This window comes from Aulonocara stuartgranti (genome assembly GCF_965226115.1).
Source record: "Aulonocara stuartgranti genome assembly, chromosome: 3".
In the NCBI taxonomy this organism is placed as follows: Eukaryota; Metazoa; Chordata; class Actinopteri; order Cichliformes; family Cichlidae; genus Aulonocara; species Aulonocara stuartgranti.
Window position 1 is genome coordinate 37385747 of NC_138941.1, and position 16324 is coordinate 37402070.

The 16324-nt window shown below is 43.8% G+C and overlaps 2 protein-coding genes across 5 annotated transcripts; one reads left to right on the plus strand and one right to left on the minus strand.

The window, feature by feature from the left end:
* Positions 1 to 2893: 2893 nt before the first annotated feature.
* On the plus strand, positions 2894 to 10877 carry trip6 (thyroid hormone receptor interactor 6). 4 transcript variants are annotated; one of them, XM_082527491.1, is made up of 11 exons: positions 2895 to 3200; positions 3556 to 3602; positions 5438 to 5654; positions 6749 to 6852; positions 6949 to 7062; positions 7182 to 7772; positions 7889 to 7982; positions 8091 to 8260; positions 8372 to 8550; positions 8665 to 8785; positions 9067 to 10877. In XM_082527491.1, exons 3-11 carry the CDS (start codon positions 5447 to 5449, stop codon positions 9196 to 9198), a joined length of 1713 nt encoding a protein of 570 aa, XP_082383617.1. In that variant the 5' UTR covers positions 2895 to 3200; positions 3556 to 3602; positions 5438 to 5446; the 3' UTR covers positions 9199 to 10877. The 4 variants fall into 4 exon arrangements, with proteins under 4 accessions (XP_082383616.1, XP_082383617.1, XP_082383614.1 ...); XM_082527488.1 differs by having other exon boundaries at positions 2897 to 3200; positions 7886 to 7982; XM_082527489.1 differs by lacking the exon at positions 2895 to 3200 and adding an exon at positions 3207 to 3457 and having other exon boundaries at positions 7886 to 7982.
* A 100-nt stretch (positions 10878 to 10977) lies between these two features.
* Positions 10978 to 14639, minus strand: sst5 (somatostatin 5). Its single transcript, XM_082527497.1, has 2 exons — positions 12341 to 14639; positions 10978 to 12235 (listed from the first exon to the last, which is right to left on the minus strand). Exons 1-2 carry the CDS (start codon positions 12461 to 12463, stop codon positions 12065 to 12067), a joined length of 294 nt encoding a protein of 97 aa, XP_082383623.1. The 5' UTR covers positions 12464 to 14639; the 3' UTR covers positions 10978 to 12064.
* Between the last annotated feature and the right edge of the window lie 1685 nt (positions 14640 to 16324).

Genomic DNA, 16324 nt, shown 5'->3' on the forward strand with positions numbered 1-16324 from the left:
TACTGTGCCCCATACACCGCATTGTGCCCCATATAACACACTATGGCCCATGCACTGCACCACACTCCTTGTGATAGAAATTGCAGATGTTTTCCTTACTGAAGTGCAAATTATTAAATAAAACAAATTTATACAGCTGTGATCCTCAATACCCGTTTAACTCAATATAAGTAAGCGAACTAAAGAAGATTAAGTCGAGTGCACAAATTTATATTAAGTAAAAATGTAGTTTTTTATTTCCAGTGATGACTTTACTGCATATTATGTGGGAGTTTCCAGTGATAATGTAGATGGCAATAAAAGGACACAGATAAGTATGGATATTTTGTATGTGTAATTTTTTTGGCATGCTGTTTTACAATTTATTACTTTGCAACTCTTTTGGATATAAGTCTGAAATCACTGGGAGTCCCACTGAACAAACACATTCAATTAATTAGCTTTTTCAGGTTTGATAAGCCTTTAATAAAATATTTTCCCTACAATTCAGTGTCTAAAAGATGATTTCAAAATCAAACGCAAACCCATTTTCATATGAATCCTTTGAAAAGGTGAATCGGAAGTAAGATGTTTGCATGGGACGTTGAGTGTTTGTGTGTGCTCTTGTGCTTTTATTTGTTTGGATGGAGCTCAGATCAATTGTGTGCTTTGAAAAAAAAAAAAGGAAAAACCATAAAGGAACACAACGGTTAAGAAAACAGAGAAGGAGATGTAGGTCTAGGCTACTTCCAGGCATTGTGAGAAGAACGGATGAGGGGGGCGGTTGAGGAAAAGTGAGAACATTACTAAACGGGTTCACCAATGGCCGGAAGCCATTGAGTCTGTCCCGCTGGCAAGACTGGGCAACGCTCATTGTGACTTCCTGCATCTTGCCCCATCTGTCAATGCCCATCAGCGACCCACTGGCCCTGTTTTGATAAAATGCAGAGTTGTTAATATTTAACATCAAAATAAAGTCCCAAATGGACCTTCTGCACTTCTCAAATGAAGAGCTTCCCCTTGTTTTGTGATTTCCTGGTTGCCTGGACAGGACCATATTGTTTATCTGATAATGTATGGACTGAAGCCATGCTTTGACTTCAAATCCACCAGTTGGTGCCAAAGTGTTGATAACTCCTGTAACAATAACAGAGATCAACCCAAACTGCCTGTGATTACAGAGCTCTATGGCCATATAAGGGCAAACAGCATAGAGCTAGAGGAGGAGGAGCGGGACAAGGAAGCAGGGAGATCCCAGGGAGCAGCTCTGGTTGTTTGTCCGCTTATTGGCAGAGATAGAGTGGGAAATGAAAAATAAATGATATGAAACCCTTCCTTTGAAGCAGTGCCTTGAGGAAAGAGCCATGTGCCTCCAACACTGTGCTGGGTGGAGTATGAGGAGGAAGAGGGAGAGCGAAGGGAGATGGGCAGCTGACCCAAATCTCATGATTTGATGAAGCTTGATAGAACTAGTACTTGACCTCCATATTAACGGCTGTGTGTGTGTCTGTGTGTGTATGTGTGGTGGAAAAGAAGCGAGTGAATATGTAGAATAAATAGAATACATTGGAATAAATAGTATAATTGTCTTTTCAATTCAGTTCAATTTTATTTATACAATGCTACATCATAGCAACAGTTGCCTCAAGGTGCTTTATATTATAAAGTAAAGACCGTACAATAATACAAAAATACAATGTTTAATTGCCTTTTTTGTTGACAATAGACAATCCAATCTGCATGAGTGGTATCCTTCAGATGGAACCAATCCAAGGGCTTAGTATCAGTGGTAAGTTGGCAAACATGGCATCAGAGCTATGTTTGCCAAAGAGGTGCTTCCTCAGAGTGAACTAGTGGCTAGCCTGACACTCTGAAACACTTTGAGACTAGATCATTTGTTTCCAAAGTGTTATTGTGCACACCACCATCAGAAGATCGATAACAAGATCAAGTTTTTTTCAGTGAGAGATGAAGAAGCAGCCTCGGTGCAAATGATTTGTTTCAAAAAAGATTTTTAAAAAGTGCAATGCTTAAGCGAGAAAAAGTTGCTCTAGAAGGAGGTTGCCTAAGAGTGAAATCAAACGAGGAAAAGCAAGAGTCATCGAACAAGGTCATATGGTGGCTATTTACAGCGGCTACCTGGGAAAAAAGTTCCTGTTTACTGATTAATCCAAGTTTGGCATTTGTGACAGTGACAGAAGTGTGCAGATAAACAAGAGACAGAATGAAACTGTAATGTATTAGACCCAAAATGAAACATAGTGCTAATCAAGTCTGGAGCTGGACACCAGTACTGAATCACCTTCACCCTATCCTACTCTCTTCACCCAACTCTATGTTGACAGTTCTCGTGCTGCAACACGATAACGAGCCCACACGCAAAACAAAGGCAAATGAGTGCTGAACGTCACGGTCTTTGGTCCACACACACGATCATGTTGAGATAACAACATCGGGGTTTTGCCCAAACCTGTCAGCACAAGCGCTGTTATTAAACCATAAAATGATTGTTTCATGTTTATGAGGGACCAAAAAACTTTGTTGTGCACAGGAAAAACTACCCTAAATGATAATACAATATCTACTTAATTGTGCCATTTTTTTAACCCACTTTCCCCAACTTTCTGTGTTTTCTTTAGCTGGATGATTGAGCATGCGTCAAGACATTTTGGTTTGTATAATTTTTACCATAGTCACCTTTTTGGAGAATTCTGGTCATATTATTTTATAGTAATCTACTGAGCTTCTCTGTTTTACTAAAGCTGGCCTGTTATAGCTGGTGGTAATGTTTCGGGTGCTGAAACACATGACTTTCCCACCTTGTCCAAAGGGAAGCAGAGCTCAGTGGCGGTCTCAGACTTAATATAATCCATATACTGGTGTAATTACACATGTGGGGTTATTCTGTTCAAACTTAGCAGTCTGGTATCTGTGTTATGTTGGAGTTTTGAGTGTATTCTTTGGGGGGGGCAGCCTGTAGATGTGACGGACCCCCCACGTCTCCGTGCGCGCGCACGTACACGCGCGCAGCAACGACGTCACACGGTGGGAATGCAGTGAGGATCTGCGGCCGCCGCTGCTGCTGCTAAAGGCCTCTGGATCCGGGACAAAGTAGGTTAGCCACGCCGAAGCAGAAGGAAAGTTTCTCCGGGATAACTTTCCCCGGCCTGGGAGCGTTTGGATGGAGGCGTAGGTCGTGTTGGTGTGGCTCATTTCACACGGTATGTGTCGTGGTGCGTTTTGGCTGGCTGCTTTGTTTCCTGTTCGGCTGAAGTTAGCCCGAGGGAGAGGCACGAGCTTTGCTCGAGTTCAAAACAGGCTAGCAAACAAGTAAACAAGGCTGTTACTAAAGTTAATCACGGCCGGCTAGCCCCGGTTTGGAGCGCTTAAAATGCTGTGTGTTTTCACATGTGTGGGGTACGGAGGACAGTTTTGGACGAGCAGCTGAGCAGTTTGTCTTTCACGAGAGAAGAAAAATGTTAGTGAGCGCAAAAAAGCAGAACAAACATGTCGCTCGTGTATCTGTGATGCGCCTGCTTGTTTCCTCACTATCCTGCTGTGTTTCTGGATTTTTAGATGACACCGAAGGAGAGAGGAGGCTCTCTGTAACGGTACTGTGAAAGGTAGGAGACGATCTGATGCCGTTCGTGTTATATAGCACAAAATAAAATGTATACATATTTACAAAAAACGTTTCCCGGTATGACTTCAGTCATTTTGTCTTCCTCTTACTCCGTTTAGCACAGATCGCCACCTTTTCAGGCGACACTCTGTCAGATGAGTTAACGCAAACAGAGCAGCGAGCTTCAGAATAAAAGCCTAAATGTTACAAAATAACGACCTGTTATTAAAATTAGAAATAAATAACAGATTAAATTAAAATTTAATCTGTTATTCTTTTAATATTGTGTGTTACTAAAGTGCTTCCAGTGCATTTCATTTCGATTTTCCAAAAATCCCGGATGTCCTGTACCTCTGTTCCCGTTTCCTTCACGCTTCTTGCTGCAGTCAGCATCAACTTTGACATTTCACGGGTTGCTGCGCCTCCCGTACAGCCCAGCCCAGCTCACACACTTAGCTTTGTGTTTCACTCCACACGAAGAGGTAACAAGACGGTCTAAGTGATATAACAGATGGGATTAATTTCCTGTTCTGGATCCTGGGATTTGAGTGTGTGCTCATCCGGATTCAGACAGGGGGTGTTAAAACGGGTGGTCAGTGGAGGTGTTGGGTCACTCTTTCTTCCACGTGGTCAGTGTGTATTATCATGTAAAGTCCACCCTGACATTGTGTGGTTTATTGATAAATGACTCCAAATCTTAATATAATGAAGGGGGAGAGGGGTAAAAGCTTAAATCTAATGTTTGGGAATTGTTTTTCTGTGTGACTACCTCATCTTCTCATCCGTCAGTATAATCCTCTTATGATGGCCACACGACCCACATACAATCAGTCTGAGTGGGCTATTAATTTCTCCACTCTGACAGTACGTAGCTGTGATTCGCTGTGCCTCTCAGTCCATTTTAGCTTTGTGTCCATAGCTTGCATTCATATGTGCTTGCTCTTGTTTTATGTTGTCTGTAAAGTTTGATGAGTCAGCTATATTTGTATTCTGTAAAATGATGAAAGCGCAGACACCAAAGTGATGGCCTGAAATCTGTCTGGCCTCAGTGTTATTACAGTCATATTTGCTCAAAAATACACAATACAGATAACAGTAAAACATGCCAGATGTTTTTTTTTTCTTATGTAACAGGAGCGGCTTTACGCCCCTCACGTGCAAGTCGGCACTTTTTCAGCTCAGCTGTGAGCTTGTCCTGAGAATACATAGTATATTGTTATGAGCCAGGTGTTTATGCGTATACAGATGCATATCACGGTACAACATTTCCTGCCGTGTTTTTCTCCCAGCTTCATTTGGAAATAAATGATACTGGTGTGTAAACATGAAAAGACAATAACTATTGTGGCGGATAAACAGACGAGGGGTAGCTGCAGATTTGCACCTGTTTATGTCACTGTACATCTGTGTGTGTGTGAACGGGTGTGCTGGCGATCTTTTCCGTCACCGTTTGTGTCGTGAAACGCACAAAAACACACTCGCACATGTTTTCAGGCGTGTGCAATCCTGCTGGAAATCCCCGAGCCCTGCAGTCCAGCTTCTCTCTTCCTGCTCTTCAACCAGAAGCCCATTGTTCAAGCCGTGTGTGCCCGTTGCCATAGGAAACAAAGTCTGAAGCATCCCTTAGTTTCCATTGGTTACCTCCGGCATAAATGTGCAAAACAGCCACAGCTGAGCTCGAATACACGAATTAAGCCTAAAAGCATGAAAAAAATACCAGGAGGTTAAAGTCAATTTTCTTATTATTGTTACAGGTTAAAAGCACGTATCAGTCATATTGTATTAATGAACTTTTATGTACAGAAAAATGTGACATAAATGTTTGCATCACTTCAGACACCTGCCATGTCCGGTCCCACCTGGCTGCCACCGAGGACTCTGGACAGCCCAGAGCGAGCCGCCCCCCAGATGTCCCACTCTGCTGGTGGAGCAATCTATCGAGCCCCTATGAAGAAGGGCACGCCCGATTTCAGACCAAAATATGGTCCTTACGATCAGAATGGAGGAGGAGGAGGAGGGATGGCCAACAGGTACATGGCAACTGGGCCCACAGGTAAGAAGGCTACTCGGCACGCGGCTGTATCGTCCTGAAAGCATCTGAAACTCAACTCACCGATGTTTTTATGTTACAATCAGGAGAAAGGAGCTGTAAAATCCTAAAACTCTATAAACTCTGCATGATATCCATCCTCTGCTACTGATGTGCAGATGTTAGGCTGAATAATGATGATCCCTTCCTGTAGCAGTTATATTTAGGAAGGCTCTAGCAGTCACAAATAAAGTTTGTTTACCGTTTAAATGTCAAAAAGCAAGTTTTTTGAATTTGTAAAAGTTTCTGCTGACCTCTGAAATACACCGAGTGTGTGGCTGTGACCCTGTTTTCTTCTATCCTTTTTACATGGTGTCATATCACATCGTCAGAGTTTTAGAAGCGGAGATTGTGGTCGAAGCAAGGTCTTTTATTTTGAAAATTGACCAGATTCTTTATCCTGTTCCTGTGTCCTGACGTCTTTCTCCCAGCGATGTCCTTTTTTTCTTTTCTTTCCCCAATCGATTGTAGAAGATGGCTGTCCCTCCCTGAGCCTGGCTCTGACGGAGGTTGCTTCCTGTTAAAAGGACGTTTTTCCTTCCCACTGTCGCCAGTTGCTTCCTCATTAGGGGTTTGATTGTAGGGTCTTTACCTTAAAGAATGAAGTGCCTTGAGGTGACTCCTCCCTGTATCTTTTGCCTCCATTTAGAAAAAGTAAGCCGTGGTATTCTTAAGTGATACAGAGGAGAGATCCACTGGGGACACTCCTGAAACACTGGTGTATTTCAGGGGTAAAACAATGAGAATATTTAGAAGTAAGTGACTAAAAGTCTGATAGAAACAAATCGGATGTGGCTATGCTGGAATACTGACTCTTCACTTTTTTGATTTTTGTTTAATTGGAAACAGATTCAGGCCTGTAGCGTTTCTTACTCATATTAGAATCATGACTGAAAGATCTCTCGTGGTTAACGTGGGTAGAACGAGTGTTTCAGCAACCAGCGATGCATCGCATGAATGTCAGAGCGAATCTCTTTAGTGAAGATCTGCTTTGTGATGTTGTGCTTTAAAAAGACGGTTTTGGATTCATTTCCAATATCTGTTCTCTAAAACATTAGGTGGACCCATGCATCATTCATCTGGTGATCACTATTACCCGTCTCCACACGGTCCTAAAGAAGACCGCAGTTGGAGCCCTCACATGGACAGCTACGAGATGATGGTGAGTGGACATGTCAGTAGCTTTGCCTACAAGAAACTAAAGATTTGAAGGGTTTCAGAACCAGCTGACAGGTTTCTTATGCTGTTCTGGTGTTAGCATCGTGGCCCAGAGAAGCCAGCAAGCTACCACTCCAAAATCGATGCTGAAATTGACTCCCTCACCAGTATGTTGGCTGATCTGGACAGCCACCCGCAGGACTCCAGCACTCAAGTACGGCAAGCTTGATTAGCTCAAAATGATTTACATGTACTTAATTGATAAATTAAACAATGAATAATGTTGATATCTCTCTTTATTTGCCTGTTTATTAATTCTCCGCCTCCCCACAGCTCTATGACAACGTGCCTTACAACAAATACCTCTCAGCGGATCACTACAAGCCTGCACACCAGAGCGCTGCCCCTCCTCAGGGTCGCCCATCCATGAGCTACAACCCTCATCCCCAGAGCCAATACCACCCAGCACCTCCCTACCCCAATGAGCATCAGACACCTCAGTACTCCACCTCCCACCAGCAGGACTACTACACCACTTCTACCCCTAAACCTTACCCTCAGCCCGTCCCAGCCTCCTACACCACAGCGTCCACTCCTACGGGGCCCAGGTTCAGCGTCCAGGTCAAGACAGCGCAGCCAGTCACCTACTCTCAGACAGGGAGGCAAGCTGAACAGGCATACACTCCGCCTCCTCCTCGCCAGCACGTGTCACGACCCCCGCCCCAGACTCAAACTGCTCCCCAGGGCTGGTACCCTCCACATCCCGGCTCACAGGTTCAGGAGATGCACTCTGAGGGGGGGTATAAGGGGAGCGGCTCAGGGTCTGGAGGAAGAGTTAACCAGCTTCCTGTGTCTAAGAGAGCGATGGAAAATAATCAGAGTGGGTCGGGAGCCGCACAGGGTCCAGGTTATCAGTCGAGCAAGGTAGAAACGAAACTTCTATTTTTTTCATACAACAAACACAAATTGATTTGTGGTCCAGGTGTTCTGAAAAATCAAATAAACTTTGTGTGATTCATGTGTCCTCTTTCCTCCAGCAGGGGGCAGCAACGCCCAGGCCTGAGGAAGAGCTGGATCGGCTCACCAAGAAGCTGGTGTATGATATGAACCACCCGCCTGCTGAGGACTATTTTGGTATCAGTTGTTACTAGTGGCACATCACAGCAATAAATCTAAAAATAGTTTAAGAGGAAAGCTCATCTTAATGACTTTTTTCTTGTCCGTTTCCATGCCGACCTTCAGGTCGCTGCGCCCGCTGCGGAGACAACGTGGTCGGCGATGGCAGCGGCTGCATCGCCATGGAGCAGGTTTTCCACGTGGAGTGTTTCACGTGTATCACCTGCCACGCACGTCTGCGAGGACAACCCTTCTACGCTCTCGACAAGAAGAGTTACTGCGAGAGCTGTTACATCGTACGTGAATGAGCTGTTTTCATATTTCCTCAAACCGGAGAGATTTGCTCTCCCTCGTCTTTCAGTGGTCCTCTCTCAACCCTGTTTTTATTTCCATCTGTTTTTCTTAAGAGCACACTAGAGCGCTGCTCAAAGTGCTCCAAACCCATTCTGGACCGCATCCTGCGAGCCATGGGGAAAGCCTACCACCCTCGCTGCTTCACGTGTGTCATTTGTAACTGCTGTTTGGACGGCGTGCCCTTCACAGTGGACGCCACGTCTCAGATACACTGCATAGAGGACTTTCACAGGTAATCGCTGAACTGTGCGAGCTAAACAGCGTTTGCAGGCTGCGACTCTGCACTGAGGCCGAGACAGAGGTGCTTAAACTAACTCTGAGCTTGGATGCTTGTTGTGTCTGACAGGAAGTACGCGCCGCGCTGCTCGGTGTGTGGGGAGCCCATCATGCCCGAGCCGGGGCAGGAGGAGACCGTCAGGATTGTAGCCCTGGACCGCAGCTTCCATGTTAATTGTTACGTTTGTGAGGTGAGCTTTCCCAATCAAGCAGATCTCTTGGCATATATCGAGGAAAAGCTTTATGAATTCCCTTTTTTCTGAGAATAAATTATTTAAAAATAAGAGGAAAAGGGATCAGTTTCAGGGAAATAGAGTAACAGCCTCAATTCCGGCGCCTTTCCAAGGCAGGAGAAAGCCTGGTTACATTAAACATTACATATAATTAACACAGTGAACTCTCTTGTGAGAATAAAGTAGTCAATAAACATCAGCATGGCGTTGCTAATCTCTAAACTGCCTCTTTTCGTCAGGAATGTGGTCTCCTGCTGTCGTCTGAAGGCGACGGTCGAGGCTGTTACCCGCTGGACGGCCACATCCTGTGCAAGAGCTGCAGCGCACGCCGCATCCAGGACCTCTCGGCCAAAATCTCCACCGACTGCTAACAAATCTCTACCTGAACCTCTTCGCTCCCGGCCTCACAGATCCACGGACAGCCGGCACATTATTGATAGCAGCTTGTTCACTCACAGTGTCGGTAGAAAATCGTTACTTTTACTTCCTCCTCACTGGTGTTCGGCTTCTCCCGCTTCATTTCCTTTACTCTTTGGTACATCGTTTGTAATGTTTAGCTCAGCGTTTGTACGACAGTGGCCTGACCTGCAGGCAGCTTGGGCTCCACTTTATCATTCATCCACTCCGGTACTGCCCACATATTCCTTGCACATGTCATTTTATTTTATTGTTAACACTTTCAAAGACAATGAAAGCACACACGGACGTTACAGATTTCAACCTGAAAATAAGGATTTTTTTCCAGATAAGGGACACGCGTGATAATCAGGATTATGGTTTGTCTGAACCAGGCTAGAGAGTAGGCAGCGTTTTGCGTCGAAATGCATATTAAAAGCACACAAAATCAACTGTGATTGTACATAACAGGTGGGTTTGAGTGAATCTGCTGCGGGTTGTTGTGGAACGCGTGTAGCCTGTAGTGCAGTGCGGTGACGTAGCCTGATAGAGCAGGAAATGTAGACGATAAGAATGTGTAGCAGTTTGACAGCCAACAGCTTATTTTTCTTTAGAACGAGATTTGTTAGGACAGATTCTTTGTCACGCTTCTCAGCATTACAGCATCATGTTACTAGTCGCTTACTCACAACTTGTAATAAGACTCTTTTCTCTCTTTTTTTGCCATTTTTGAATGTCTACGAAACACAATCTTTGTTCGATGCTTGTTTGTTTGATACTTGACATGTTACATTGAAAATGACGGTGCAATGAAGTCAAACTCACTTTGTCTAATGGAAAACAGGGTGTGGCTCACTTACGAGGCATCCTGGTGTGCAAAAGCTCAAAGCCTCTTGTAAAGATTTTGTTTAATGTGCCATTTGGGGAAACGTTAAAAAGGAAAAAAGCATTTAAAAGTGATAATCTGTTTAAAGGGGCAGATGACTTATGGATTAGCAAAACTTGTGTTTCTCGTTTGGTGTGAAGGCACCGTTAGGGGGTAATGAGTGCTGAATTTAAAGGGGACCTGTTGTGCTGTAATTTTGAACTCAAGTAGAGCAGCTTTGCAATGATTCAGTCTGAAATAATCAAAAAGTTGCTGTCTCTGTCTGAGCTGTTTTGCACCTCCCCTTCTTTTAAAACCAGCTCTCTTCTGATTGGCTGCCCCTCACAAACAAATGGTTAGACCAGCAGGTGGCTTATGTGCTTATGATTAAGCCTACTCTATGACATCACCTACAGTTTAGCACAGTAATTGGAAATAAAGAAGTAAAGAAAAGCATGATAGGGTCCCCTTTCTTTTAAGGTGATGACTTTGTTTATCCCCCTTAAATGGATTTTTTTTGTTTTCGATTACAAGTCTTCATTTATGGAGGCAAAGTAGTCATACTCTGAGCCTTTGGAGCTGCAGTATTTGTTATAACTGTGTTTAACCTCTTGTCTCTCCGTCCGCATTTTGTACGTGTTTAACTTAAAGGGCTAGAAATGTGAAAGCCTTACCTCAAGGATGTCATTCAGCTCCATAACTGTCCTGGTTTGAAACTGTTTTTGTGTTTGTGTGTTTCTGTGAATTCTGCTTTTGTTTCGGTGACACAACACGATCACTTTAAAACGCTCCAGTCGTCGGCATCTCTTCATTTATCTCGTGATGTGCTAATCTGTTTTGGTTTTTTTTAAACATTTCACAGTGCTCGCAACTCACTCAACACACTGATTCACGCCAGCATGCGTCACGCTCCTCGGATCTTGGAGTTTTCTTTCCTTTTCAGTCACGGATTACGATCCTTGTTGTGGATTCAGTTTAAAGTGTTGAGTTGGAGCTCGGTGGTTAAAACGTTAGCAAAGAGGTGATTCTGGCATTTTAACAAACACCATCAAGTGCTGCTGATAACTAAAACAATCTTTTAAAACAACCATCAGTGCTACACCTCAGTGACTTCTCAAGTTATCACATTCACAAAATTTTTAGACAACTTGACTTTGACCTTGAGTTTGAGGTCACAGAGATTCATCTGAAAGATTCAGTTTGAAGCTCCCACGTCTCCTCGTTCTCGAGTTATCACAATTACGAACTTGGCTGAGGTCTAAAAAGTGGGCACAGGCACCAAAATTTGTATGTTTGTTCCAAGCAAAAAGCCGTATTTTTAGCCGTATAAAACTAGGGCTGCACATTAAACCTGCAGTTCAGTGAATTTCATGTATGTAAATCACCAGTTATCCTGACAAGTCTCTGCACAGGTTTCAGACCCAGAATCTTTTTCTTCCTGCGGGGAGACTAATGCGTAACGGTGCTGCCCAGGTATTCGTTACATTCGCCAGGTTAATCAGTGTTATCTGTGATTTATATAATGCTTTTTACATTGCAAGCTGAGCCAGTCACTGTCACTCATGTTCTTAAATGGCTTTATCAAAAAAGTAACTTGTATCTATCTGTGAATGATTTCCCTCTAATGCTATCTGCTGCACTGTGTTCAAAAGTTAAAAAAAACAAAAACACGTTACCAAAAGATGATATCAACTTGCATTGTGGGAAATGTAGGATCCAGGAAAGCTGGGGTTTGATGCAGACAGAATCGGGATATCTCATCGGTACCAGCTTCACAAAAAAGCAAGAATTCAGGATTTAAAATCAGAAAATTTATTTCAGAAGTGTGTACCTGCCGGTCTTGAAACATATAATTTTATTAGTCTTTAAAACTTAAAGTATCTGCACATTTGTTATCTTACGGTAAATAATCCGGTTACCACAAAGAAAGCAAACATGCGTCGGCTGATCCGTAAAAACAAAAGATACTCCTGCTGTTAACAGGAGGTGAAAGTCTTCCAGAAGAAGTTGCGGCAGCCTGCTTTGCGCTCTCGTTGGGACAGAGAGAGGTGTCGCCTCGTCACCTCCTCCCTGCCTCGCCGCGTCTCGTCTCCTCTCGCCGCCATCAGTTCAGCCATGAACTTCAGCAAGAGCCAGTGAGTCAGATCCTAAAGGAGGACAGAAATGGAGGGGACGGGGTTCCTCAAGTTCAAACACCTGTTCCAGTACAAAACTGTTTATATATTTTAGCTCCTGATGCAGCATTTACTCACCTTGTCATTTGTGAGGTCTGCTCTCAGTGTTTCTGTCAGCATGTCGCTGTATGGAGCCGTGCTCACCCGCACCAGCAGCACAGACAAACCCAGAGCCACGAGAAGCACCTGAGAGCGAAACATCTCCGCCTCGAACCGCAGACAGAACAACTCAGCTCTTACGTTCCCAGACTCTGCTTTCAACGCTGGAGATGTGCGGTGCTGCAAAAATCCCCAAACTATAAGAAACCCTAACCAATCGGGATGTAGGAGGTGCGGGAGCTGAAGGGTATCATGATGAGCTGAGCTGATAAATAGGCACCTTCATCTTCAAATCCTCCTCATCCTCAAGCCAACAAAAGGATGTGATTGGTGGAGAGGATTGGCTGTGAGGCAGTGAGGAGGTGTGTGTGTGTGTGTGTGTGACAGAGGCTGTGAACAGACGTGTCACCGGACAGGATAAGGTCATCACTGGGCACGATGGCGTGGACGAACCAGCTCCCAAACGCATCCGACAAAAAGTGACAGAGGTGGTTTTCAGGCCGATCGGCACTCATGCTGCATTAACTTTAAATGAGATCCATTAAATCCAAAAAACTGTGATTTTTGAGGTAACTTCTGCCACTCGTAATTAGCCACAGCAGCTTTGCAGGGGTCTGGAGCGCAACATGAGCTCCGGACACCGTTCAGTGCTGCTAATAACACAGTGTGACTCAAATGTTAATGAGGCTGCCTGGACACAGCTAACCCTTCCAACACTCCCCCACCCTTCACGCCATCGTCACTTTGAGTCAATGGGGAAATAAAGGAGAGAGGAGTTAACATCTAAATGTCAACTCGCCAACAAAACGCTTGATGTAAGTGTAGTGGTGGTGGTGGTAGAGCAGGTTCCATCGGCAAGATGCTGAGCCTGACTCATCCGCTGGAGTGTCTGGTGACACGCTTACAGTAGAAAGTGCTTTGAGTTCTCAACTGAGTAGAAAGTTGCTATTTAAGTAACATTAAAGACTAACTCAAAGAGAAATTTCAGGGTTGCCCCTAAAAGAAATACACTCCTCCTCTGTTTTGTGTGTCTTCAAATGCTTTCTCTGTGATTGAGTTTCCATCCCGCTTACTCGTTTTTTCACCTCCTCTTCTCAGTAGCAGCAGGGATCCGCCCGGGCCGGGAGGATTTCTTCCCTCAAACGACAGTTTCACATCTAGATATTTGTTTAAACAAATGCTGCCCATCATTTTTGAGGTTGTGGTCCTTGTTGGTGAAATCTGCATTCACGAGTCCGCTGTCAGAAGACTGAATTAAGATGGTGTCAGTGAAAGGACACCACAAGGGAAACTAGTGCTGCAAAAACACAGTGAAATGTTCAACACTGGAAAGTCCCCATGATGCTCCACAATGAAGGAGGAAAGGCACGGCGGAGGGAGCGTCATGATTTAGGCTGCTTTGCTTTGCTTGCTCGAAGGACGGATGGAGTGCAACCACCGAGGATGTAAATGCTGTCGAGTAACGTTTATGTGAAGCTCGTGTCGCAAACTGGTGATTGATTTATAATAGGTTACATCATTTCATTAATAAACTAAGTTTGTGTTTGGTTAACTATTTCTTTGTTCTTGGCAATAAATCTTATACTGTTGGAAAGTTTATTCCACCTTAAATGGTGCTACATTTGTAATGAAAATCCACTTGTGGGTTGAGCAGCACCACCTCCTCCTGCTGGCCACCTGCTCGGTCACACACTGCTGTGGGATGGTGTCCCGTTCTTCACCCAATATTTGTCACTAGTCAGCCATTGCAGCTTTGTTGGTCATTCTGGCACGAACATCGATTAAATACACTAAGAGAATAAATACAAGAAATCATATAAACAAAACACAACACTGGGAATTCATAGAATTAAATAAAAAAATAAAATATCCAAAAACCACTAAACACTGGGCCAGCTGACCCAGAGCCATGACAATCTCAGGCTTAACATCCTCAACTCTTTGAAAGAGTAGTCAGTGGTTGCATTGTGGGTAATGTAGGCAAATTTTGAAAAGGAAGAGAAGTGTGAAAAATACAAAAGGCAATATTTCTGGTACTGCTGGATCGATTCTGACGCCTGCTTGGAGGTATAAATACTGCATTTACTCAGTTTTCTACTCTTTCAGCAGGACAGGAAGTCAGAAAAACATCAAGACCTTGGTGAAGATATGTTTTTAAGAAACGTTTAACAAAAATACTTAAATACTGATTCACAGCGAACCGACTATCAAGTCAGCTTTATTGATTGTGACTGACATGTTCCCTTGATACACTGTTTCTGCCATTTAAAAAAGTCATCACATTTCTAAAAGAACTTCTCAGCAACCAGCTGGAATAAAGGAGTGCTCGAACACCGGGCCAACTAATGAAGAAAAAACCATTTTCACATCTCATTTTGTAAAAAGAGAGTGACCTTTTCTGTGACTGTCCTCTCCACGGGACTCTGTCTGATTACTCAGTCTTTAATCATGACGGGACTTCACTTAAAGTAACATTTTCTGGACGTTGTTGAGTCAGAGCGGGCATCCAGCTGTGCCGCCTGGGATTAAATAGAGAGGTCTGAGATAATGAATAAGGATGCCTATGTGAGACATCTGACCCAAATGTCACATCTGGACCTGTTCTCATCAGGTGACCCTGAATCCTCCCTTAGTTGCGCCACGATAATTTTAGGCTGCTGCGGCCTTCCCATGATGCAGTGTTTCTTTGTCACTCACCAAGTGTTTATACACCATTATGCATTTAATCATGATATATTATTAAACTCTGGCTCTCTTCCACAGTGTGTCTTTTGTCTCGTCTCCTTCCCCTCACCAACAACTGGTCACAGCAGGTGGCTGCTCCTCCCTGAGCCTGGTTCTGCTGTATTATTGGAGGGTCTTTACCTTACAATATAAAGCGTCTTGAGGTGACTGTTGCTGTGATTTGCCGATTTATAAATAAAATTGAGTCACCCTGAGTCAACGCCTCGGTATTTACTAACGTGGCTCACAAAAAAACTAGACATGTATGACACTAGAGCCAAATATCCATCGTCACCTGGAGTCATATTTACTGAGAGTCTTACCACAGCAGGTGTTTTAACCTAGATGACTGTCAGAGAGATTCGTGACATAACATCACCTATAATAATAATAATAATAATAACAATACAGGTGCAGACAGAATCCCCACCCATGCTGTAAAATTCTGATATTTTTAACTCACTGATGCCAGTTTTTAAGGTGACATAAAATGATCTAATACTGATGCACATTTACTATTTAGTTGCTTCCCGAGCTTGAGTTGGCAGTTTTCATCCTCTTTCTTGCTACTCTGCATGCAGATACATTTTTACAGGCACTCACAGAGCCTCCAGAAAACCTTCATCTATTAGGCTTTATGACGTTTATGATCAATTTCGTTATTATGTAGCGAAATCTGTTTATCCAAGCGCTTCCTGTGTGCCATGTTTTCATTTCTTCATCAAAGCTGACAGTCAGTGACACACCCCGCTTTCAGCACTAGGTGTCGCTGCAGCATCGTGTTTTCATCCAGTTTCTGACTTCAGCGAGTTTTCATGTCAAACGTGGTTCGGAGTTTACATTAAGGCCTAAAATTTGTCTTTTTGGCTCTTTTTTTTCTCTTTTTTAAAATTGACTTTGAAGTGAATCATCACGGGTGCTTTTATATACCGCAGACGTCCACGCCAATGTGGGCGCCTCACAGCTTCTTACTGCACAGGTGAGTCTCTATTCATGTTCACCTCATACAAGGAAGATTTTGAGTACATCTCCAGCATATGCCACCAACAGAAATACTGTGATTCTGCAGAATTTGATGACTGAATGATTTTGTGGAGTGGTCTGGGGGTGGGATATCTGCTCTCTGAATGAGGATACCAGAGACGATTGGGAGGACGGCTACACGACCTGCATTTATCCTGGTGGTGGAGGAGTACAAGCATCAGGGCATCCACATCGATCACAGGCTGAACTGGTAGA

What these genes read in the sequence shown, in the direction of transcription:
- trip6 (XM_082527490.1), top strand. Translation starts at nt 5,447, where the DNA reads ATGTCCGGTCCCACCTGGCTGCCACCGAGGACTCTGGACAGCCCAGAG. An exon ending in GCCTGCTGAGGACTATTTTG is followed by an intron (nt 7,983 to 8,090) that starts GTATCAGTTGTT and finishes GCCGACCTTCAG; the next exon opens with GTCGCTGCGCCCGCTGCGGA. An exon ending in TGCATAGAGGACTTTCACAG is followed by an intron (nt 8,551 to 8,664) that starts GTAATCGCTGAA and finishes TGTGTCTGACAG; the next exon opens with GAAGTACGCGCCGCGCTGCT.
- sst5 (XM_082527497.1), bottom strand. Translation starts at nt 12,463, where the DNA reads ATGTTTCGCTCTCAGGTGCTTCTCGTGGCTCTGGGTTTGTCTGTGCTG. An exon ending in CAGACCTCACAAATGACAAG is followed by an intron (nt 12,236 to 12,340) that starts GTGAGTAAATGC and finishes GTCCTCCTTTAG; the next exon opens with GATCTGACTCACTGGCTCTT.